The sequence below is a fragment of the Nerophis ophidion genome, linkage group LG01 (assembly GCF_033978795.1).
Source record: "Nerophis ophidion isolate RoL-2023_Sa linkage group LG01, RoL_Noph_v1.0, whole genome shotgun sequence".
Taxonomy (NCBI): Eukaryota; Metazoa; Chordata; class Actinopteri; order Syngnathiformes; family Syngnathidae; genus Nerophis; species Nerophis ophidion.
The window spans coordinates 34,342,653-34,369,765 of NC_084611.1; the positions used below are offsets into that span (position 1 = coordinate 34,342,653).

Here is a 27,113-nt window from a genome sequence, read left to right on the forward strand (position 1 = left end):
GCCTTTTCTTTTCTTTTTTTTTTCTTTTTTTTTTGTGCTTCACTCTAAATTTCCTCATCCACGGATCTTTCATCCTCGCTCAAATTAATAAGGAAATTGTCGCTTTCTCGGTACGAATCGCTCTCGCTGCTGGTGGCCATGATTGTAAACAATGTGAGGATGTGAGGAGCTCCACAACCCGTGACGTCACACGCACATCGTCTGCTACTTCCGGTACAGGCAAGGCTTTTTTATTAGCGACCAAAAGTTGAGAACTTTATCGTCGATGTTCTCTACTAAATCCTTTCAGCAAAAATATGGCAATATCGCGAAATGATCAAGTATGACACATAGAATGGACCTGCTATCCCCATTTAAATAAGAAAATCTCATTTCAGTAGGCCTTTATGTTGTCTAAATGTGCTATACAAATAGAATGGATTGGATTGCTGTCAATATTCAGTATTTTATCCTTCATGAAAAATTTAAAAATCCATTATGTTTTTTAAGGCGGTCTGTCATAACATTTTTAGCATTCAATCAGACATTATTATGAGCTTTTGTATAAGTGTTCCTAAAAATCAAATATACCGGCCCCCAGACTCGTTTTTACCTCTAAATTTGGCCCCCCAGGCAAATTAATTGTCCAGGTCTGACGTAGAGTAAGATTGGTACTTTAACTTTAACTTAACAACAATAGCACACAAAATACACTCTATTAAAGGCCTACTGAAACCCACTACTACCGACCACGCAGTCTGATAGTTTATAAATCAATGATGAAATATTAACATTGCAACACATGCCAATACGGCCGGGTTAGTTTACTAAATTGCAATTTTAAATTTCACGCGAAGTATCCTGTTGAAAACGTCGTGGTATGATGGCGCGTATACTGACGCGTGCGCGTGACGTCACCCTAGGTAGTTGACATGTTCTTCCAGCACCGATTACGGTTAAAAGTAGTCTGTTGTTATCGCATAATTACACAGTATTCTGGACATCTGTGTTGCTGAATCTTTTGCAATATGTTCAAATAATAATGGAGACTACAAAGAAGAAAGATGTTGGTGGAAAGCGGCGTATTGCAGCCGGCTGTAGCAACACAAACACAGCCGGTGTTTCTTTGTTTACATTCCCTAAAGATAACGGTGAAGCTTTAATATGGAACAAAGCGGTCAAGCGAACATGGTTCTCTACCACATGTCAACCGGCAGGTTTGGGTGAGAAAATTGTGGTAATAAGTCGGCTCTTAATGTAGACATGAGCGGTGTCGTTCCTCCTGCAGCTGTCAAGGAGGCAGCTGCAACTTTCTTGGCTCCTCTGTGGCTTCCCTCAGAGACACTGGCGGTCACCACACCCCTCCGACTTTCAGGTATGACTATATAATCTCACTAAAACACTAGTAACACAATAAACAGATAAGGGATTTTCCAGAATGATCCTATTAAATGTGTCTAATAACATCTGAATCGCTCCCACCAGTGTTAATTTTGACAGCAAAATTTGATTTAGTTTGAGTCATAGTCTTTTACTAAAATGTAATTTAGTTTTAGTCATAATTTAGTTATTTAAATTGTTTTAGTTTTAGTCTAGTTTTAGTTGACGAAATATCATAAGATTATAGTCGACGAAAACTACAGTAGATTTAGTCGACTAAAGGGTAATATGTAAACTTTCCCTTCAATTTCTGAAAGTCAAAGCAAAACAGCGGAAAAATCACCGATACAAGTCGTATTTTGATGAAAATCATGTCTCAAATTTAGTATTTCACGAGTAAGCCGTGTAATAAACGGGATAACGTCGAGTGAGTTGTATGTTGTGGAAAATGCTTACCTGTGTGTGGATTTCGGGGTGATTCGACTGTAAATGTCGCTTCAAGTTTGTTGTGTTTTTCCCCGTAATCCTCGCGCTGCATTTCTTACACTGCGTCTTGTTAAACTTTGACGTCAAATATAAAATTTCCCCATATGTCCTCTCTCCTCTTCCTCCCCGGCGTTGACATGTTGTCTTTTGCAGCACATTCGAAGGTCAGTCTCAAATGCAAACTACGTTTACGTAACTTCCTTACCACGTCGCTTTGATTGGTTCTCTTCACAACTCCTCCCGCCTCTTCCTAACGAAATGAGTTCCGATTGGATCTCGTCTCTGACAGACATTTTCGTCTCGTTTTTATTCGTTGACGAATATGTCAATACAGCTCGTCATCGTCTTTGTCCACTTAAATTATTTTCTATTTAGTTATTGTCTCGTTTTAGTCAGAAAAAAAAGGTTTTTGATGATAACTATGACGAAAATTTTTCGTCAACAAAATTAACACTGGCTCCCACTGCCCTCGTCATTTTTTTTTTTCTTCTAGTCCTTCATTCTCACTATCCTCATCCATGAATCTTTCATCCTCGCTCCAATTAATGGGGAAATCGTCGCTTTCTCTGTCCGAATCGCTCTCGCTGCTGGTGGCCATGATTGAACACAATGTGAGGATGTGAGGAGCTCCACAACCCGTGACGTCACGCGCACATCGTCTGCTAATTCCGGTACAGGCAAGGCTTTTTTATTTGCGACCAAAAGTTGTGAACTTTATCGTCGATGTTCTCTACTAAATCCTTTCAGCAAAAATATGGCAATATCACGAAATGATCAAGTATGACACATAGAATGGACCTGCTATCCCCGTTTAAAAAAGAAAATCTCATTTCAGTAGGCCTTCAATAGCACACAAAATACACTCTGTTAAAACTTGGTAGGATTTATAAAAATAAAAAAAATCATTGCAGAGGCCGACCCGCCCACCTGCTCGCACACCAGGCGTGAAAAACAAACCACCCCCCCAGAAGTTGCCGCCGCACATCGAACAAGGTGACGTTGACGTCATGCTAGCGAACGGAAGACGCGACCTTCCCCCTCCCACACCAAGCTAGCTGTCAGCCGGCTGCGAGTCGACGGCGCACCGCGTCTATACGGCAAAATGCGACATGTTGACACCGCACAGCTGAAACGGACCTCTCCGGCCAAACAGGCAGCGGGGCGAACATAGCTGCCGCTAGCCGACGTGCACTTTACCTTCAACGGGTTCCCAGCGTGTCCTCCTCGGCTCTGAGCTCATAGGGGCGGTGCGGAGGCTTGGAAGCGACGATGTTGACCGGAGGGGGGAGGTAGCAGCGGCTATGACGTCGTTATTAGTACACCTTACTTGACGTGGAGAGACTCCTTTCCAATTTCCACCAGGCGCCTGCGTCGCTTCTTCCGCGTTCGACGCAAGACGTTGGATGTGACGTCACGCCTGGCCACGCCCCCTTTCCCTCCCGCATCCGCCGAGTGCAGGTGGATGATTGACAGGTGGTCAGCCTCACTATGTGTGACGTTGATAGTATGCATCATTTTTTAACCTCATCCTACATACGTTGTTTTATTTTTTTGTGTCATTTCTTTTAGAAATATAAAAAAATAGTTGTAAAAATTACGTTTTACATGTATTTTTTTTTTTTACATCCATCCATTTCCTACCGCTTGTCCCTTTCGGGGTAGCGAGGGGGGGGGTGCTGGAGCCTATATCAGCTGCACCTATGAAAATTGTGCCCCTATCCAAAACGTATACTTAGGATTCATAATTTATTTGTTTAATCAATTTTTTATTAATTTTTTTAAATTATATTCATATAAATATTTTGTTGTATTTAACAAAATATTTAAAACTTTTTTTCATAAGGCTACTGAATTGGTCTTAATTACCTTACAGCAGTGGTTCTCAAATGGGGGTACTTGAAGGTATGCCAAGGGGTACGTGAGATTTTGTTTTTAAATATTCTAAAAATAGCAACATTTCAAAAATCCTTTATAAATATATTTATTGAATAATACTTCAACAAAATATGAATGTAAGTTCATAAACTGTGAAAAGAAATGCAACAATGCAATATTCAGTGTTGACAGCTAGATTTTTGTGGACATGTTCCATAAATATTGATGTTAAAGATTTCCTTTTTTGAAGAAATGTTTAGAATTAAGTTCATGAATCCAGATGGATCTCTATTGCAATCCCCAAAGAGGGCACTTTAAGTTGATTACTTCTATGTTCTTTATTTATAAATGAATCACTTGTTTATTTTTCAACAAGTTTTTAGTTATTTTTATATCTTTTTTTCCAAATAGTTCAAGAAAGACCACTACAAATGAGCAATATTTTGCACTGTTATACAATTTAATAAATCAGAAACTGATGACATAGTGCTGTATTTTACTTATCTCTTTTTTTCAACCAAAAATGCTTTGCTTTGATTAGGGGGTACTTGAATTAAAAAAATGTTCACAAGAGGTACATCACTGAAAAAAAGTTGAGAACCACTGGCTTACAGTGTATACACTTCAAGGCTTCAGAGGGGTTAGTGCGTCTTCCTCACAATACAAAGGTCCTGAGTAGTCCTGGGTTCAATCCCAGGCTTGGGATCTTTCTGTGCGGCTTAGCTCGGTTGGTAGAGTGGCCGTGTCAGCAACTTGAGGGTTGCAGGTTCGATTCCCGCTTGTGCCATCCTAGTTACTGCCGTTGTGTCCTTGGGCAAGACACTTTACCCACCTGCTCCCAGTGCCACCCACACTGGTTTAAATGTAACTTAGATATTGGGTGTCACTATGTAAAGCGCTTTAAGTCACTTGAGAACAGCGCTATATAAATATAATTCACTTCACTTCACTGTGTGGAGTTTGCATGTTCTCCTCGTGAATGCGTGGGTTCCCTCCGGGTACTTCGGCTTCCTCCCACCTCCAAAGACATGCACCTGGGGATAGGTTGATTGGCAACACTAAATTGGCCCTAGTGTGTAAATGTCTATCTGTGTTGGCCCTGCGATGAGGTGGCGACTTGTCTAGGGTGTACTACGCCTTCCGTCCGATTATAGCTGAGACAGGCACCAGCGCCCCCCTGCAACCCGAAAGGGAATAAGCGGTAGAAATGGATGGATGGATAGCTTACACTCTATCTGTGTTGGCCCTGTGATGAGGTGGCGACTTCTTCAGGGTGTACGCCGCCTTCCACTTCGAATGCAGCCGAGATAGGCTCCAGGAACCCCCGCGCGACCCCAAATGGAATAAGCGGTAGTAAATGGATGGCTGTATGGATAGGCACCAACGCCCCCTGTGACCCAAAAGGGAATAAGCATTAGAAAATGAATGGATGGGATTCATAATTTATTAGACCAAATTTCATAATTCATAATTAGATTTTTTTTTTTGTACTTACCTTTTTTTTTTTCCATCAGGCAACTGAATTTGTCTAAATTAGCTTACAGTCTGTCTAGCTGTGTTGGCCGTGTGATGAGGTGACGACTTGTCCAGGTTGTACTCCGCCTTTCTGCTTCGAATGCAGCTTAGCTAGGCTCCACCCCCCCCCCCCCCGTGACCCTGAACTGGGACAAGCGGTAGAAGATGAATGGATGCATGTATCGCTTCCATATTTTATTTTAAGTTTATTCCAAAAACGGAATAAATTCAATTGTTTTTACCTATGAAAATTGTGCCCCTATCAAAAACGTATACTGTGGATTTATAATTAATTTTAATCTATTTTTAATGGGAGAAAAAAAAAAAATTATATTTTTTTTCCATCCGGCTACTGAATTTGTCTTAATTACCTTACAGTGTATCACTTCCATATTTTATTTTAACCTTATTCCAAAAATTGAATAAATTCAATTGTTTTTACCTATGAAAATTGTGCCCCTATCCAAAACGTATAATTGGGATTTATCATTTCTTTTTTTAATCTATTTTTAATGAAAAAAAATTAAAAATTAAAAGTGTATATATATATATATATATATACACACACACACACACACACACACACACACACACACACAGAGAGAGAGACAACACCCCCTAATAATGTGAAAAGTTTTTTTAAACCATTTTGCAAATCCATACAGCCTATCTACTCACGCAAAATCTGGTTGGCTACTGGACTGGTTTTATATTTCCTGTAGTATATTAATCGGTTTTATATTGTTTTTGTATTTTAAATACACCTCAACAGTATAGCTACCTGTATGTTCGTCATGCTTCATGTATGCAGACAATTCAAAGAAAATGTAGCGCAATTACAGAAGAACAAATGGTTTAATATTTCAGTATCAGAATATAAAAACTAAAATTGTAAAAGGAGCAAATATTAAAAATTATCACATTTTCCCAATAAAACTGAAAAAATAGCTGAATAATGTGCATACTGAAATAAATTTTTACACAGAAAACAGGCGGAATAAGTCAGTGTAAAAATATACGTACATAACATGACAGTTTTATTACAAACACCAGCTTTATTAGAGGACATCCTCAGAATTAAAAGAAACAAATCCAGCAATGAAGTACAGTAAGATTATTCCCATTCATGTCATACATACACACAAACTTTAAAGAAGTCAAACAGTCACAATTTTAAAAGAAAAACTTTCTAATTCAAGTTGGAGGCCTTTCATTAAATCCCATGAATATCTCAGTGCAAATGTAGTGTCTTAGTCGAAGCCAGGCTGCCTTTTGTACTTGAGTATATTGCACACACTATTATTATCAATATTGTTGTTATAATATAGAGAGTGTTATTAACATGCAGCATGCCAGTTTTGGATTATTTTGGAGAATATTTGGTTTAACTTTCTAAAAGGAGGGGAAAACAAGGACAGACGGCTGGTATTATGGTGTGTAATATTACATTCCTCCATGGAAATCAAAAAGTGAGAGCTGCCAAAAGCTGCATAAAAATGTATTGTCGTTTTCTTCTTAAGTATGTGACTTCTGTGGACAAGCTGCACAAAAACAATTAACCGTTTAAGACTGGGCTAAATAGAAAATGTTATGACGAACCGACACACAACATGGAGAATATCTTTTAAAAAAAAGTGAATTTACAGTGTAGTTTCTCAGGTCCACTTAAACTCCATACACAATAAAAATCTAACTATTTCAGTGTTCAAACAACTCAAAGGTGACTTGAAATCAAACCCAAACATTGGTGGGGGTGTACAAAAAAAAGGGTGGTTTTCCAGGCCTGACAGCAAGGAGGTAGTCGCATGTAGACACCTGGAAAAAAGATGACAGCACCCCTAAAAAAAACCTTGGTGTGTGTGCAGCGAGTGTTTTTGTTTGAGATAGCACTTAGAACCTGAAGTGTTAAAAAAGGCTGCTTGGGTTGCCCCACAACTGAGGCTCCTGTGTTATGAAGTGATGACAGTGTTGGGGGATTGGGGAGGGGGTAGTGTTTTTTGCTTCAGTGCTAATCCGAAGGTAAACCCAGTGCACGTGATACAGTAGTGACATACAGATATTGTGTTACTCAACAATTGTGCAAAGACGTGTGATTGTGACGCAAACTAAGTGAAAGAAAGGAAAGGCACAGAGGCGCTAACTGCTAACGTAGCCACACAGGCTCTCTTACTCGCCTAATGCTGTGATCAGTAATGAAAGCTTGAAAGGCATGTTAAAAAACAGACCATTTTAAAACTGCTAAATCAGTTAAAAACAGACACTCAGCTTCGGTTTTTAGCCCTGATGGAACCTGCCTCATCGGGCCTGGTCGGAGACTCCTGGCCAGGTGCAAACATAGCCCAAACAAAAATCCAGACGCTTCCTCTGGCGGTCTTCAGAAAGCCAGTCTCTTCGCGGTGACAAACTCCTCCAGCTGCACCTTGGCGCCGCCCAGGAGCCCGAACGCTGGGTACATGGTCCCCGAGCAGTCCACCTGCCGCTCGTAAAGGCACCTCATGCTGTCGGCGTCGTAGAAGTACACCCGGCAGGCGTCGTAGTCCAGGCACACGCCGAGGCGCTGAGGCATGGCGAGCATGCGGTTGCCCGGGTCGCCGGACGCGGAGGACGAGGACGTGGCGGACTTGGGGATGAAGAGTTTGCCCATGCCCACGGTGAGGAGGGTGAAGGGCTGGGAGGGATCGTAACAGGCGTCCTCACTGCCGCTGTCGTGGCCGCTGTCGTGGTCGTATCTGGGCGACAAGGACAATTCATCAGGTACAGCAGGGGTAGGGAACCTATGGCTCTGGAGCCAGATGTGGCTCTTTTGATGACTGCATCTGGCACTCAGATAAATCTTAGCTGACATTGCTTAACACGATAAGTAATTAATAATTCCCCTGGTAATCAGTGTTAAAAATAACGTTCAAATTATAAAACATTCTCATGCGTTTTGATCCAACCATTCGTTTTCTACCGCACCTGTTCAAGATGTCGCATTAATGGTAAGAAGTATTATATTTATTACTGGTTAACATTAGAATAACAATGTTGTTAAAAAGAAAAAGAGACTTATTATACTCTAAAAATGTTGGTCTTTCTTAAAAATGCACACATTTATTTTTATTCAGTGTAAAAAAAATATTATATGGCTCTCTTGGAAGTACATTTTGAAATATTTGGCTTTCATGGCTCTCAGCCAAAAAGGTTCCCGACCCCTGAGTTACAACATACACTATATTGCCAAAAGTATATGGCCACCCTTCCAAATTATCAGAATCAGGTGTCCTAATCACTTGGCCCGACGTATCAAAACTCTTCTTTTAAGACAGAGGCACACCCTGCAGGTGGTGGGCTCATTACATCAAATGCATGCACGTTGCTTAAACTAAATGGTGAACTGAGGTTGCAGTGTTTTTGGTGTGCTTTTATTATACATCATGGGTGACAAACTCTGGCCCGCGGGCCAAATTGTAATTTCATTTGGCCCTTGAGGCAATATCAAATTAACATTGGAGCTGGCTCGCCGGTATTATACTGTAACACGGCATTTACCGCTAATACTCATACTTGCCAACCCTCCCGATTTTCCTGGGAGACTCCCAAATTTCAGTGACCCTCCCGAAAACCTCCCGGGGCAACCATTCTCTCGAATTTCTCCCGATTTCCACCCGGACAACAATATTGGGGGCGTGCCTTAAAGACACTGCCTTTAACGTCCTGTCGTCACGTCCTCTTTACAATTAAGATCATGAATCCAGATGGATCTCTATTATAAGCCCCAAAAAGGGCATTTTAAGTTGATGATTACTTCTATGTGTAGAACTCTTTATTTATAATTGAACCACTTGTTTATTTTTCAACAAGTTTTTAGTTATTTTTATATCTTTTTTTCCAAATAGTTCAAGAAAGACCACTACAAATGAGCAATATTTTGCGCTGTTTTACTATCTAATTACCGTATTTTTCGGAGTATAAGTCGCACCTGCTGAAAATGCATAATAAAGAAGGAAAAAAACATATACCTGTATGAGTCGCCCTGGAGTATAAGTCGCATTTTTTGGGGAAATGTATTTGATAAAACCCAACACCAAGAATAGACATTTGAAAGGCAATTTAAAATAAATAAAAAATAGTGAACAACAGGCTGAATAAGTGTATGTTATATGACACATAAATAACCAACTGAGAAGGTGCCTGGTATGTTAACGTAACATATTATGGTAAGAGTCATTCAAATACCTATAACATATAGAACATGCTATACATTTACCAAACAATCTGTCACTCCTAATCGCTAAATCCTATGAAATCTTATACGTTTAGTCTCTTACGTGAATGAGCTAAATTATATTATTTGATATTTTACGGTAATGTGTTAATAATTTCACATATAAGTCGCTCCTGAGTATAAGTCGCACCCCCGGCAAAACTATGAAAAAAAACTGCGACTTATAGTCCAAAAAATACGGTAATCAGAAACTGGTGACATAGTGCTGTATTTTACTTTTTTATCTCTTTTTTTCAACCAAGAATGCTTTGCTCTGATTAGGGGGTACTTGAATTTAAAAAAATGTTCACAGATACATCACTGAAAAAAGGTTGAGAACCACTGCTCTATAGTGTTACGTTGTTGTATGGGATATATGGCATCTAAAAATGTATAATGTGGGTAACGCACACAACACATTGTCAGCCAAACACCGCTCATTAGCATTAAAGGTACAAACAGGGTTAACAAAAAGCAATTTTCCAGCATCAACGCTCAATTTTGGACAAAAGCAGTGAGAAAGGCTGGGGAATAAAGCTCTGAATAAAGCAGTGAACTCTGCTTCTCTTACATAACAGCGTTAAAGTCCCACATTAGCACTTCAGATGGCGTGCTATAGTCGGGTAGCAAAAGACTGAAAAGGAGGCCGACTCAGTCAGCGCATTGCTGGCAACTTTGCCAAAGTTGCTTACCTTGGGCTGCTGGTGTCTCTGGGGTTGTGAAACCACTCCAGCAGCTTTGTGTCTGAGGCCACACCCACTTTGACCATGTAAGAGTGAGGCTCCACCCTAAAGGCCCAGTAGTGTCTGGAAAAGGAGTCATTCAATTAACACAATGCCTGTACAGCACATCTGTAAAACCGACTTTTCAAGAGGAGTTTGAAAATGAAGGCATTAAACATTTTAAGGGCTTGGGGAAATACAAACCCTTTTTCCATATGAGTTGGAAAATTGTGTTAGATGTAAATATAAACGGAATACAATGATTTGCAATTCCTTTTCAACCCATATTCAATTGAATGCACTACAAAGACAAGATATTTGATGTTCAAACTCAAACTTTATTTCTTTTTTGCAAATAATAATTAACTTAGAATTTCATGGCTGCAACACGTGCCAAAGTAGTTGGGAAAGGGCATGTTCACCACTGTGTTACATCACCTTTTCTTTTAACAACACTCAAACTTTTGAGAACTGAGGAAACAAATTTTTGAAGCTTTGAAAGTGGAATTCTTTGCCATTCTTGTTTTATGTAGAGCTTTAGTCGTTCAACAGTCCGGGGTCTCCGCTGTCGTATTTTATGCTTCATAATACGCCACACATTTTCGATGGGAGACAGGTCTGGACTGTAGGCGGGCCAGGAAAGTACCCGCACTCTTTTACTACGAAGCCACGCTGTTCTAACACGTGGCTTGGCATTGTCTTGCTGAAATAAGCAGGGGCGTCCACGATAATGTTGCTTGGATGACAACATACGTTGCTCCAAAACCTGTGTGTACCTTTCAGCATTAATGGTGCCTTCACAGATGTGTAAGTTACCCATGCCTTGGGGACTAATACACCCCCATACCATCACAGATGCTGGCTTTTGAACATTGCGCCTATAACAATCCCGATGGTTATTTTCCTCTTTGTTCCGGAGGACACCACGTCCACAGTTTCGAAATATAATTTGAAATGTGGATTCGTCAGACCTGGTCCAGCGAAGCCGGCGGCGTTTCTGGGTGCTGTTGATAAATGGGTTTGGCTTTGCATAGTAGAGTTTTAACTTGCACTTACAGATGTAGCGACCAACTGAAGTTACTGACAGTGGTTTTCTGAAGTGTTCCTGAGCCCATGTGGTGATATTCTTTACACATGGATGTCGGTTTTTGATGCAGTACCGCCTGAGGGATCAAAGGTCCGTAATATCATCGCTTACGTGCAGTGATTTCTTCAGATTCTCTGAACCTTTTGATGATTTTATGGACCGTAGATGGTAAAATCCCTAAATTCCTTGCAATAGCTTGTTGAGAAATGTTCTAAAACTGTTTGACAATTTGCTTACAAAGTGGTGATTCTCGCCCCATCCTTGTTTGTGAATTACTTAGCATTCCATGGAAGCTGCTTTTACACCCAATCATGGCACACACCTGTTCCCAATTAGCCTGCACACCTGTGGGATGTTCCAAATAAGTGTTTGATGAGCATTCCTCAACTTTATCAGTATTTATTGCCACCTTTCCCAACTTCTTTGTCACGTGTTGCTGGCATTAAATTCTAAAGTTAATGATTATTTGCACAAAAAAAAATGTTTATCAGTTTGAACATCAAATATGTTGTCTATGCAGCATATTCAACTGAATATGGGTTGAAAATGATTAGCAAATCATTGCATTCCATTTATATTTACATCCAACACAATTTCCCAACTCATGGAAACGAGGTTTGTAACTTTCAGGTCCACTGACAAAATAGCACCACCTTCTCGACATTATTGGGTAGTAGTGTCCAGAAATGTGTCAAGTAATGCCTGAATAAATTGGTAAAGGAGAATAATGTGCATATGAAATTGTTGTATACATTATAAGTGTCATTGTTTGCAGAAAAATTGGCAAAAACAGAAACAACTTCAACTCTCTGCAGTTGTGTAAATAAATTCCTCCAGTTCCTTTATGAAAACAATGAAATACAATTGTCCCTTCTTTATGGCAGTTAATTGGTTCCTTACATAACTAGGAAGGAAAAAGCATTCATTATGAACCAAATATGTTCATAGCTAGAGAATAAACCTGTATACTACCTTCTACCGTTAATTCAGGACTACAACTGTCACTTCCTTTACTAGAGAAGCGAAAACATGTTTTGCATTTAACTACAGACGTGTGCACCTTTGATTTAGGTGAACTATTGAGATTTTGGTATGTGATTGACTTGTACTGTATGCACCATGAAAGTTGCATCTCATCCGAATGTTAGTACTGTGTTGAGTTGTGCTTTTTTTTTTAATAATATATCAGTATGAATGTATGAATTTTATTTAAATAATGCATTTGAATAGTGTATTACTTGCACTGTATATGTCAAGCACTTTAACCCCTCCACTTTAGGACTACATATGTGGAATTAGTCACTAAGCTACAGTCCGGTACTAGCATCTCTGCTTTACGCATAATGTAATTGTACATTGTCCTGATAAATAAATAAATACAATTATATTAAAACGATGCAGCTAATTTATGGAATTTTCTTTGCTGACGGCCATAAATCAATAGTTTTCCAAAATAAACAAGCAACGACACAGAATAGGTGGTGTTTGTGCTATGGCGCCATCTTTTGAACAAGTTTGCTCACTGCAGGTTCTGCAGTGTCCTTCCATTTAGTCCCCTCAACCGGAAGTAGAAGTGCCGTTGAGTCTTCTAGCCGTCCATAGCATGGATTCTTAATTTATTGTTCCAAGCAACGTTTATAAGTTTTACATCAGGGGTGCCCATTACGTCGATCGCGAGCTACCAGTCGACCGCAGGGGGTGTGTCAGTCGATCTCGAGCCAGGCTTTAAAAAAAAAATAGACCTAAAAATTAGTGATCATCAATCTTCACCAAGACGTCACTTAAATGACATTCACAGTACCGGAGGGTCTTGTGAGATGACGCTGGCTGCTGCAAGATCATTATTATGAAAATATGACCGAGAGGAAGGCGAGAAACACTTTTTATTTCAACAGACTCTCGCGCCGTACCTTCCGTCAAAACTCTAAAGGCCGACTGCACATTTCCTATCTTCACAATAAAAGCCCTGCTTCATGCTGCCTGCGCTAACAAAATAAGAGTCTCGGAAAGCTGGCGTGCACAAGTGATGTGCACGCCAGCTTTCTGAGGGATCGCTTGTGCACGCCAGTTTTCCGATACTCTGTATTTAGTTAGCGCAGGCAGCATGAAGCAGGGCTTTTATTGTGAAGATAGGAAATCTGCAGTCGGCCTTTAGAGTTTTGACGGAAGGGACGGTGCGAAAGTCTGTTGAAATAAAAAGTGTTTCTCGCCTTCCTCTCTGTCATTTTTTCATAATAATGAACTGGCAGCAGCCAGCGTCATCTCACAAGACCTTCGGGTGCCGTGAATGTCAATCAAGCAAGCTGCGGAATTTGCCGCCAATGTTTTTCTTGTAAAGTGTATGGAAGCTGGATGAATTGGATGCCAAAAACCAACCTCTTTCATGTGGTATTGTACAGAAAAGACAACTTTTTTTCTCCTCCATTTGAAAATGTGGGCGTTATCATCATTACTGTCTGATTCCAATCAATGCAAGTCATCAGAATCAGGTAATACACCAACTTATATTCTTGTCTTTGTGAAAGAAAGACATCTATATGTGTTACACATGCTTGTATTATCATTAAACACATTTAACTTGTTTACAAAAATGTCTCTTTCATAAATAAATAAATATAAATGATATATATAAATGAGGTAGATCCCCTCGAGTTGGTCAATTGAAAAGTAGCTCGTCTGCAGAAAAAGTGTGGGCACCCCTGTTTTACATTATAACTTAAGCTGTTTATACTTACTAAACAATCCCAAGTGTGATGTCATTTTATGATCGCACTCTGCAATGGCATATTTATTTTAGTTCGCCTTTCAAAAAATGTTTTGTATAGTTTAATTTTGAAATTAAGGTGCGCATACAAAAATACAAAAATAAGGTTTTAATTAACAGCAAACACTTGTGATTTATAATCCTTATTTAAATATTGTTGAAAATATTTGTGTATCATTTTTTGGCCCTAATTGTGCAGCCCTCTTACAATGGCATTTTTAAATATTCCATCCATCCATTTTCTACCCCTTATTCCCTTTCGGGGTCGCGGGGGGCGCTGGCGCCTATCTCAGATACAATCGGGCGGAAGGCGGCGTACACCCTGGACAAGTCGCCACCTCATCGCAGGGCCAACACAGATAGACAGACAACATTCACACACTAGGGTCAATTTAGTGTTGCCAATCAACCAATTCCCAGGTGCATGTTTTTGGAGGTGGGAGGAAGCCGGAGTACCCGGAGGGAACCCACGCAGTCACGGTGAGAACATGCAAACTCCACAGGATCGAACCCAGGACTACTCAGGACCAGTTTTTATAAATTTCTCTGAAAATTTACCAAAAGTAACCGTAGATATATTGAGTCTTCTTAGCTGATTGGAGAGCGAGCACCCGCAGTTACAGGGTCCATGACGATGACCTCTGTTTTGTTTGAGCCTCCGTTTGGAAACAATTAAGGTACATAAATGAACATTTCGAGAATGTTTGTGTAAAAAAACTCATTTTGCAAAGTACATATCTGTAGTGCGAAAACGTAAAAGAAAAATATTTTCGCTCCCGGTGCTTTTAAAGTCCGGAAAATGTGGTAATTATGTTTAACATTACAAGAGCCCTTTCAACATGAAATAACACCCTTTAATCAATTTAATCTAATATAGTAAGGCTGCCTGAGGCTGAGTCAATCAGTGGCCATCATACTGAACAGTGTGATCTGATCGCTTTGGTGTCAATACTACTGTAGAATTGATATTTTTAGTTGTCATTTTTATGCTTGAAATTTGCTTAATTTAGGGAGCAAAAAATTGTGGACTTGTAGTGAAGCCACAATATTAGAAGCACGATACAGCGAGGGACAACTGTACTCATTAAGATTTGATTAACATTCTGTAATAAAACTGGCGGTTGGCCTACCTTCCCTGGGAGATGCCCGTGTCCCCAATGATATAGTCCAGTCCTACGTAGCTGCCCGTCTGCACGCGCTCCCCCGCCAGCAGGAAGGCCATGCCGGCCACGCTCTCCACCGCGTCCCGCCGCTTGTTCAGGATGAGGCGCTCTGTGCTGAAGCCGCACTTGTCACTGAACAGGAAGTCAAAAACTACACATAGAAATAGCAGTAAATTAGGAAAAACACAAATAGTAAATTGACTGACAGTATCTCCGAAAAGTGGGTTCAATATAGGGCTGGGCGATGTGGCCTTTTATTAATATCTCGATTTTTTTAGGCCATGTCACGATACACGATATACAAACCCTGTTTCCATATGAGTTGGGAAATTGTGTTAGATGTAAATAGAAACGGAATACAATGATTTGCAAATCCTTTTCAACCCATATTCAGTTGAATGTGCTACAAAGACAACATATTTGATGTTCAAACCGATACTTTTTTTTGGCAAATAATCATTAACTATAGAATTTGATGCCAGCAACACGTGACAAAAAAGTTGGGAAAGGTGGCAATAAATACTGATAAAGTTGAGGAATGCTCATCAAACACTTATATGGAACATCCCACAGGTGTGCAGGCTAATTGGGAACAGATGGGTGGCATGATTGGGTATAAAAGCAGCTTCCATGAAATGCTAAGTAATTCACTAACAAAGATGGGGTGAGGGTTACCACTTTGAAAGCAAATTGCCGAACAGTTTTAGAACAACATTTCTCGACAAACTATTGCAAGGAATTTAGGGATTTTACCATCTACGGTCCATAAAATCATCAAAAAGTTCAGAGAATCTGGAGAAATCACTGCACGTAAGCGATATTAAGAGCTTTTGATCCCTCAGGCGGTTCTGCATTAAAAACCGACATCAGTGTGTAAAGGATATCATCACATGGGCTCAGGAACACTTCATAAAACCACTGTCAGTAACTAAGATTGGTCGTTACATCTGTAAGTGCAAGTTAAAACTCTACTATGCAAAGCCAAACCCATTTATCAACAATATCCTGAAACGCCGCCGGCTTGGCTGGGCCCAAGCTCACCTAAGATGGACTGATGCAAAGTGGGAAGGTGTTCTGTGGTCTGACGAATCCACATTTCAAATTATATTTGGAAAAAGAGGACGTGCTGTCCTCCAGAACAAAGAGGAAAATAACCATTCGGATTGTTATAGGCGCCAAGTTCAAAAGCCAGCATCTGTGATGGTATGGGGGTGTATTAGTGCCCAAAGCATGGGTAACTTACACATCTGTGAAGGAACCATGAATGCTGAAAGGTCAATACAGGTTTTGGAGCAACATATGTTGTCATCCAAGCAACGTTATCATGGACGCCCCTACTTATTTCAGCAAGACAAGTGCTACAACAGCATGGCTTGGTAAAAAAATTGCGGGTATTTTCCTCGCCTGCCTGCAGCCCAGACCTGTCTCCCATCGAAAATTATGAAGCGTAAAATACGACAGCGGAGACCCTGGACTGTTGAACGACTGAAGCTCTACATAAAAGAAGACTGGGAAAGAATTTATTTTTCAAAGCTTCAACAATTATTTTCTTCAGTTCCCAAAGGTTTATTGAGTGTTGTTAAAAGAAAAGGTGATGTAACAAAGTGGTGAACATGCCCTTTCCCAACTACTTTGCCACGTGTTGCAGCCATGGAATTCTAAGTTAATTATTATTTGCAAAAAAAAATAAAGTTTGTGAATTTGAACATCAAATATCTTGTCTTTGTAGTGCATTCAATTGAATATGGGTTGAAAAGGATTTGCAAATCATTGTATTCCATTTATATTTACATCTAACACAATTTCCCAGCTTGTATGGAAACGGGGTTTGTATATCTCGATATTTTGCCTTAGCCTTGAATGAACACTTGATGCATATAATCACAGAAGTATGATGATTCTCTGTGTTTACAATAAAACATTCTTGTTCATACTTCATTAATATGTTTATTTTAAACTTTCATGCAGAGAGGAAAATCACAACTAAGTCAACTGACCAAAATGGTATTAATCAAACAGTTAAGCAGAAGCACAAACATTCATGTAATTTCCAAAACATGAAAGTGCAAGATTGTCAGAGACATTTTAAAACAAGTTATTAGTGCACTTTTGTGCATGATGTCACTAAGATGACATATCAAAACAACACTAAAGTGTACTTTATGTACAGAACGCCACTACAATAGTTTAAAACATATAAAGTGCACTTTTGTGCATGATGTCACACAAGATATTTCAATAAGTGTCAAATAAAAATGAGCTGCATAATAGGAAATCAAATTGTGTATGTCCTTCGCTATGTGGTAGGTTCCTGCGGGCGTTTATCCTTCTGTTGACTACTTTTTTCATACAGTGTTGATGTGGAAATGGTTGCCTCAGCATTTTGTTGGTGTGGCACCGAACGGAGATGTTGACATGCAGAGTTTCAAGCATGTCAACATTAGCAGCTACATTAGCAGTGGTGCTACTTTTTGTAGCAACGCTTTTGCCGCATAATTTAAATGAGGTGTACACACTATTGAGATATTGCATTATGCAATGCCCATGAAGCACACAATAGAAATCTGCAGAGCAACCATTTGTAATTCCCATATTACCACTTTGTCTTCTTACTTTGAATTGAAGTATCTATTTCAAACTTGCACAATACAACAACACTTCTTTTTTTACATTTTGGCCAAGACATTTATGCAAGGCTTGAAAAGGGGTTGGATGAAGCAGATGCTTATAATATCCCAACCCGTCTCACTCATTCCACATTTGACATGAACAATATAGTACCAGAACAATACCATACAAACTAAAACAAGAAAAACTCCTGTACACTAACAATACAATAGTACCACTGTTAGTATGAGACAAGACAAGACGAGACAAAACACACACACACACACACACACACACACACACACACACACAAAAACTCTTTCCTCCTCGTACTTCTTCAGTACTTCTTTTTTAAACAGTGTTTTAAATTGAATCATGTTAGAACACATTTTTAACTCGTCCCCTAAGTTGTTCCACATAGTGACTCCACGTACTGAAATGCATATTGATTTTAAAGGTGTTCTAAATTTAAACAAATATAATTTGTTGTTCCCTCTTAAACTGTAACTATGGTGATCATCTCTATCCTGGAATAGGTTCTGTATATTGGATGGTAAAGAATTTTGGGATGCCCTAAACATAATTTGAGCAGTTTTAAAGTTGATCACATCGTGCAGTTCAAGTTGCTTTAACTCCATTAATAGTTGATTTGAATGATGTCTATAGTGAACATTGGACACAATCCTAATGGCCTTTTTCTGCAGAATGACTAAAGGGTGTCGATGGGATTTATAACCATTTCCCCAGACTTCAACACAATAGTTTAAATACGACATAATAAATGAATGATACAATAACAGCAGAGAATTGGTGTTCAATAAATGACAAGATCTCCTCATCATCCCAACACATTTAGCTTGCATTAGCTACACATAACTTCAAATACTTCCAGCAAGCCATAATCTCTCTTTAGATGCAAGTTGATGTGCTCACTCCCAACCTGACACACGAGGGCGCTGCAACACAAGCTCTACAACGCCAGTTTAAAAAAAGCACAGCCTCATGAAATGTAATAAAATCAGCATGAGCAGCAGTGGGATGGAATTAATTAGATTCTAAAAATAGTTAGTGGGCCAAATGACATCAAGGCTGTTCACTCAACCATTGTGTGGATGGACGGGCAACGTGAGGTCTCCTCGGGGAGAAGACGTGCTCATTTGCGCGTGCCTGGGAAGTCCTGATCACAACTGGGGCATAGTAATGCTTGCTTCTGCCTAGTATGACACCATTATGTACACTAATTTGCTGTACTGAGAGCTTTATTTTAATATTTTGGCATTATCTTTTGAGGGCCACCAGGATTCTATAGTACTGTAATGCCAACAATTCCACATTAGATCATGCATGTGTGCCTAATGTTGAGGCCGATGACTGCGTACTCTGATGAGCCAGAGCTAAAGATAGCAGCAGTGTGTGTGGGTGTGAGTGTATACCCTATGAAAGTCCTCATTACTGATGCCTGGTGAAGCCCGCTCCTCAATCCTCCATGATCCATAGAGCACAGGAATGCGGATGCTCCAATCATAACACTATTCCAAATTATGCTGTGTGCAACAGACTGTGTGTGTGCGCGTCTAAATATCTCCCTCCTTTCGCTCGCCATTTGTGCCACAAAAAGCATTACCATGGTGATCTACTAAAATCATCGTTCTGCTTCATTGCTTCCATTGTGCGCCGCTTGCCTCAAAATTGAAAATGCACACAAGTGAAGCATCTGTCATGTGATAATCTTTGCAACAAAAAAAAAAACACAATTGAAAACTCTTGGGAGCTAAAGAGGATTAGCCGTTAGTTTAGGCAGGCTTAAGAGTCACTGTAATCCTGTCCATAATAATATTTAATGGGGAAATGAATTAATATACACTATAGTGTGGACAACATTACCGGGTGCAGGGGGTGTGTGGAAGGTGACCTCTGGGCTGTAAGGGCTGAGCATGGAGTTCCTGCAGCTCCGGACCCTAAAGGCGTACAAGCTGTCAGGATCCAGGTCGCACACCACAGCGGTGGGTCCGTAGATCTGCTCTGTGACCCTCCACGCGCTGTTGTCCTCGCCGCCGTCCAGAGAAGGGCTCGGGCCTCCCAATCTTAAAACCATTCATGAGAATGTGCATCACAACTACAATTTCACAAATTCAGGTCATCTTGTGTGCTAATTTTGATGATTCATAGCACCCTCTATCATTGTGCTTGGTACAACATGCTAGCTTACATGTAATACAGATGTTCTCAAAGTTGTATAATCACTAGATGTGTGTGAGATATTTCAAGTCAAGCTTAGTCATAGGGTCTGAAACACACACACACGTCGCCCAGGGTGGCGAGTCCCCACATCTTCGGTTCCCTCCAAGGTTTCTCATTGTCCCATTGGTTTGAGTTTTTCCTTGCCCTGATGTGGGATCTGAGCCGAGGATGCCGTTGTGGCTTCTGCAACCCTTTGAGACACTTGTGATTTAGAGCTATATAATTAAACATTGATTTATGTCATACTCCAGGCCCCGCGGCCAAATTTGGCCAGCCCCGTCATGTGTGTGACCCGCCACACGTCATTTTACGTGGCACACCACATTATTAATGGGCCGCCACTTAAAACTTACGCGCCACATCATTTAAACAAGACCGCCACACGTCATTTTATTTTACATGGCCCACACGTTTATGTAGCCTGCCATTTCATTTTATGTGGCCCACCACATTCTTTTATGTGGCCGGACATGTCATTTAAACAAAGACCGCCACACATCATTTCATGTGGATCGCCATATCATTTAAATAAGCCTGCCACACCTCATTTTATGTGGCCCGCCACGTCATTTAAACAAGCCCGCCACATTATTTAAACAAGCCTGCCACACGTCATTTATGTGGCACGGAATGTTATTTTACGTGGCCCGTCATATAATTTAAATAAGCCCACCACACGTCATTTTATGTGGCCCGGAATGTTATTTTATTTGGCATGCCACATCATTTAAATAAGCCCGCCACATGTCATTTTACATGGCCCGGAATGTTATTTGATGTGACCCGCCTCATTCGTTTATGTGGCCTGTTATGTCACTTCATGTGGCCCGGAATGTTATTTTAAGTGGCCCGGAATGTTATTTTAAGTGGCCCGTCACATCATTTAAACAGGCCCGCCACACGTCATTTTATGTGGCCCGGAATTATATTTTAGGTTGCCCGCCACATCATTTTATTTGGCCCGGAATGTTATTTTATGTGGCCGTGGCCCGCCACGCGTCATTTTACGTGGCCCAGAATGTTATTTTGTGTGACCCGCCTCATTCGTTTATGTGGCCTGCTATGTCATTTTACGTGGCCCGGAATTATATTTTAATTGGCCCGCCACATCATTTAAATAGGCCCACCACACGTAATTTTATGTGGCCCGGAATGTTATTTTACGTGGCCTGCCGCATCATTTAAACAAGCCCGCCACACGTAATTTTATGTGGCCCGGAATGATATTTTAGTTGGCCCGCCACATCATTTAAATAAGCCCGCCACACGTCATTTTATGTGGCCCAGAATGTTATTTTATGTGACCCGCCTCATTCGTTTACGTGGCCCGCCATATAATTTTAAGTGGCCCGGAATTATATTTTACGTGGCACACCACATCATTTAAACAGGCCCGCCACACGTCCTTTTATGTGGCCTGGAATGTTATTTTATGTGGCCCGCCACGTCATTTAAACAAGCCCGCCACACGTCATTTTATGTGGCCCGTAATATTTTACGTGGCCCGCCACATCATTTAAATAGGCCCGCCACACGCCGTTATATGTGGCCCAGAATGTTATTTTTTGTGGCCCGCTACATCATTTAAACAAGCCCGCCACACGTCATTTTATGTGGCCCAGAATGTTATTTTACATGACCCGCCACACAAATTGAAACTGCACATGTCATTTTACGTGGCCCCGAATGTTATTTTACGTGGCCCACCACATCATTTAAAATGGCCTGCTACATTATTTCTAATGCCGGCCACAACAATTGTGTTGCTCGCCACATCCGTTTTAGTTGGCCTGTCACGCCCTTTTTTGTGGTTGTCTTGAGTTTCCGCGACGTTAGCAAGACTTAAAGTCCGCCGCTCCTTTTGTAGGACATTTATGTGGTCAGCCACAGAATTCTGTGGCCCGCCACATCATTTAACTTGGTATGTCTCAGAATTTAATGTGGTTGCCACATTATTTTAAATGTCCTGCGACATCATTTATGTGGCCTGCGAAAGGCTGGAAATAAAGTACTTTCTGGCCAAATGCATTTGTTTTGTCAATTTTGACAGAAAAAAGTACCGCATGTAATTGCATAATGTTTGTTTCAATATTTGATGATGCCACAATGTTTCAAGCACTTTTTTTTGGTTATCAAAAATATTTTAAAATCTGCTCTTCACCTTGACTTACGATTTCAAAGAAAGTTATTCAATCAATTACTGGTAGTTCTAAAAATAAAATCAAAAACAGTTGCCCATGCAAATTGTGTAACAAGGATATTATACATTTAAATTCATATACAGTACAGGCCAAAACTATTTACATTGTAGATTGTCACTGAAAGCATCAAAACTATGACACCTGTGAAGTGAAAACACTTTCAGGTGACTACTTTTTGAAGCTCAAGAGAATGCCAAGAGTCTGCAAAATAGCAATCATAGTAATTGGTGGCTATTTTGAAGAAACTAGAATATAAAACATGTTTTCAGTTATTTCACCTTTTTTGTTAGGTACATAACTCCACACGTTCATAGTTTTGATGCCTTCAGTGACAATCTACAATGTAAAAAGTCATGAAAATAAAGAAAACGCATTGAATGAGAAGGTGTGTCCAAACTTTTGGCCTGTACTGTATGTTCACTGTTACCATGGGGCCATTTTTGGATGTGGCCCTCAATAAAAACGAGCTTGACACCCCAGCACAAACACATTAAATACGTGATGTGAAAAAACTAACACAACCCTGCAAGTTTGTTCCCACCTGCGGTACTCGAGCAGGTGGTGGTCGGTGGGTATGTGGTCCTCAGACAACTTCCAAAAGATGGTGGCCTCGTTGTAGACTTTGCTCTTGGAGAGGTCGATCATAGGGGGATCCGGGACTAAACAATTGGAGAAATTAAGAAAGAAGACATTGAAATCAATCAAAACAAAGTGGAAAAAATACATGTGAGACGTTCACCACTCATATAATGCAGACTTTTGGGGGTAATCCATCCAATGTATTTTTGCAACACTTATTCCCAAAAAAGGAGCAGCTGGGATGGATGTTGAGGACGCAAAATGAGACAAGAATATACAAACCACACCAGTGATAGTGGTTCACAAATTTTTACACTTTTATGGAAGTTAAAGGTAAACTGTGACATTGCCTGTGCAGTCAATTATTGTAACAGTTTGAGCCATGAACCGACCAACCAGTAAAAAAGCAAAAGACTCCAATAAAGCCTTTAATCGTGTTGTACATTGCTGGAGAGATGGACAAATAAATAAACCAACGCACAACGTTCTTGCGTAATACAGCCCAGTTAAGAGGTTTTCACACGAAAGCTCCTTCCAAACGACAAATAGCACTTTCTTTTAAATTACAATTCCATACCATTTGTTAATGGACAAAGCAAGATGAGGTGGCGACTTGTCCAGGGTGTACCCTGCCTACCGCCCAAATGCAGCTGAGATAGGCTCCAGCGACCCCAATAGATAGTAGATAGATAGTACTTTATTGATTCCTTCAGGAAAATTAGGGACAAGCAGTAGAAAAATGGATGGATGGACACATGCCTGGGATCTAATCGAAGCTGTATTGTTTGTATTTCTCTGTGGTAGAATGAAGGCACATTATTAGAACACTTTGATGTGCTCTCAATTCAGACAACCCTTTGGTCAAATAATTAACTCCACCAAGAGCCTGCTTCTACCTATGCTTGAAGCAATCTAAGTTAATCTACATTATTATTATAGGGTATACATTTTAAAGAAATAAAATACTTACTTACATTAAAATCAAATGTTCTAGTATGAGTGGTTCTTTAATAACTGAACTCTCTTGAGAACAAACTTGTACTACCAGTACTACTACATTCATGGAATTACTTCCTGGTCATACTGTTATAGGAGACCCCAAAAAGCAAAGACAAAATGGGGCAGTGGGCCATTACACTCCACTGATCAGCACTTAAAGGACAATCTGCTGGAAGTACCAGACGGAGCGGCCAAGTTTCACTGCAGGGGATCGGCTTTCTCTCGTTTCCGTCGTCTGTTCCCGCTACAAAGAAGAGATGGACTCATTTATTACACTCTAGTGGTTTCATATTACAAATATGATGGAGAAGTGCTGTTGTCGTGGAAACAGTTTGAGGAAGTTTCCTTGCTAAACGGAACATGATCCTTCTTCCTAAGCGCTCAACGCAAGCTTTTTCGCCCACCACATTTGTCTTCTTTTGCTGTTTTGTATAATGACACCATCAAGAATGCAGCAATATTTCAGGATAATATCAGAGGCAAGGTTACACCTGTGTGTAAAGGAATGCTGAAAAGTGGGACTCCTTTCTACCGCCTTGAAAGTACGGTTGTCAAAAGTACAGATATTTTGAAAGCAAGACTATACCAACACATAGGGCTGGGCGATATGGCCTTTTATTAATATATCTCGACATTTTTGGGCCATGTCACGATACACTATTTATGACTCGATATTTTGCCTGAGCCTTGAATGAACACTTGATGCATATAATCACAGCAGTATGATGATTCTATGTGTCTACATTAAAACATTCTTTTTCATACTGCATTAATATATGCTCATTTTAAACTTTCATGCAGAGACGGAAACCACAACTAAGTGAATTGACCAATACTGTATTTATTAAACAGTTATTAAGCACTGGCACAAACATTCATGTCATTTCCAAAACAGAAAGTGCAAGATTGTCAGAGACATTTTAAAACAAGCAATAAGTGCACTTTAGTGAATGTCACCAAGATAATATCAAAAAACACTAAATAAAAGTGCATTTTTCGTACAGAATGCCACTAAAATGGTTAAAACAAATAAAAGTGCACTTTTGTGCAGGATATATCACAAGATATTTCAATAACTGTCAAACAAAAATGAGCTACATAATACGAAATTAAATAGTGTATGTCCTTCGTTATGTGGTAGATTCCTGCGGACGTTATCTCCTTCTGTTGTTGACTATTTTTTTAATACGGTGTCAATGTGGAAATAGTTGCTTCGGCATTTTGTTGGTGTCGCACCGAACGGAGATGTTGACATGCAGAGTTTCAAGCACTCTTCATTCTCTAGCGGGTGACTTTTCAAATGATGCTACATTAGCAGTAATGCTATTTTTTGTAGCAACGCTTTTGCAGAATAAATGTTCAACATATTCCCGCTTGGAGCCAAACCACCGCCAGACGATTGACACCATGCTGTTTTTCTTGGGAATTAACTCCTTCTCCATTTGTTACCAGATCCGCATCTTCTCTCTCTCGTATTACTACCCGCACCACACCGTTAACATCACAGCTAACGTTACCATGTCGCTATCTGTCTGGTCCGCGGGAGCGTGTCACGTAGCACACGTGACGTATGTGAGAAGGTGCGTTCGTTTTACGTCTCTGTGAGAAGGAGGGGCAAGAAAGAGTGGGAAACGCATGCAGCTAAAAGCAACTGCGTGAGAACGTATACTCGAATATCTCGATAGTCATTTTCTATATCGCACAGTGACAAACCCGCAATATATCGAGTATATCCATATATCGCCCAGCCCTACAAACACAAAAATTCCATTGATACAGCCTTTTTCAGTATCCTTACAATCGTCTTCCCCTGAGCACTTAATCAGGAGGCCTGCTGTCATTAAAAAAAAATAGCCAATTTTTCCAATTTCCTTGTTGTGTAAACCTGCCACAAATGTGAAATTTGGCACTTCCAATTTGCCCTCACCCAAAGAAATTAGAATGAGCTGCAAGCACATTTCTAGGAACTGTGCTTTTTAGGCTTGCAACAAGCTCCACAGTGTTGCTACTTAACCATTATCATTTGTATCATGAGTGCGAAGACGACAGCTTAGATACACTCTTTTGCCCTTGGTCAATATTTTGCCTTCCTGGTGAAATTTGTAAACCAGGGGTGTTCATGATGTGCACTGAGGGCCAGTTGCAAAACGCATGCACCCGTGAAACATTGTAGAAGTAAAATTAAAAAAAAAAAAAATAGGTCAAAAAGGCATAAATAACGTAAAGACAATAATCTGAAATGTTGATAATAAAAACAAAGATTTGCCTTAAAAAAACTATTTCAGCCTTTTTCTTAGCCCATTCACTTACAAATTACATCACACCACCACCATATATTAAAAGAACAATAAAAAAAAAGTTTGTTTTATGTACTTAAAGCTCAACACTACTGCTGTTTTTTAAAATGTTAAATAGTTGACTGTTATTTATGAACATACTTATAAGCACAATTTTGTTTATTTTGATGTACAGAAAATAGGGTTGCACAATACACAATATAAATTTGGCCGACAAAACAGCTTCAAGAGGATCATATTGTCACAATGCATGTTGACACAGTATCGCTGTGTCCCGCAATTTTGACAGCGACAAAAAACTGATGAGTCCTCATCGCACTGTAACATTATAGCTCGCAGCCAACATCTCGCCACGGTGCAGAGCCCCTTCGAAGTAAGTAATCCTCCACTCCTTTGCGGCAAATAAACTCTTTCTTACAAGTAATATCATCACTGGGGGACGAGGAATAGCTAAACATGCTACACTACACAGCGTAAGAAGCTATGCTAACCCGCAAACTACAGCTCTTGAATATAAATAAAGGTCGGTGGATAAATACAAATACTAACAGTAACAATACCAAATATTATATGGGCAAAACTACAGTGGTCAGATACATATTTCCTAATATCAAAAATATGTTATTATCGTTTACAAACAAATATGTCCCTGGACACAAGACTTTAAAAGCAAAAAAATGTAATTAAATCAGAGCCAATCGTGATATTGATATTGTAACACCACCATTCTGTGTTTTGTCTAATTATAATTATGATCAATCATTCAATGAAAATTTTAGGTATCAGTAACAGCATTATGATCAATAATGCCCCTGTAACTACTTGATATTGGATCGATAAGCACAATTATTAACACCCAAAACTAATGTCAAGTATTCAAAGAGGAGAATAAGTTCTATTTACATTGTAACAGAAGTGTATATAGAACTATGTTACATCAAAAAGTCCCCAACTATTAACAGTAAATCTTTA

General features: G+C 39.9%; 2 protein-coding genes across 8 annotated transcripts in view; both read right to left on the reverse strand.

Annotated features, from left to right (window-relative positions):
• The window catches only part of ccser1 (coiled-coil serine-rich protein 1), a 338,436-nt gene extending 335,181 nt beyond the window's left edge, over positions 1–3,255 (reverse strand). For all 3 annotated transcript variants that reach the window (XM_061901105.1, XM_061901113.1, XM_061901121.1), the window contains exon 1: positions 3,043–3,255. The gene's annotated coding sequence lies outside the window, so the exon portion shown is untranslated. The remainder of the gene's footprint in view (positions 1–3,042) is intronic.
• Positions 3,256–6,270: 3,015 nt separating this feature from the next.
• The window catches only part of trim36 (tripartite motif containing 36), a 74,814-nt gene continuing 53,971 nt past the window's right edge, over positions 6,271–27,113 (reverse strand). For all 5 annotated transcript variants that reach the window (XM_061901156.1, XM_061901175.1, XM_061901181.1 and 2 more), the window contains 5 exons: positions 22,808–22,925; positions 19,709–19,908; positions 15,185–15,368; positions 10,174–10,287; positions 6,271–7,964 (listed from right to left, as the gene is read on the reverse strand). In XM_061901156.1, coding sequence (XP_061757140.1) covers positions 7,610–7,964; positions 10,174–10,287; positions 15,185–15,368; positions 19,709–19,908; positions 22,808–22,925 — 971 coding nt within the window. In that variant the 3' untranslated portion in view covers positions 6,271–7,609. The remainder of the gene's footprint in view (positions 7,965–10,173; positions 10,288–15,184; positions 15,369–19,708; positions 19,909–22,807; positions 22,926–27,113) is intronic.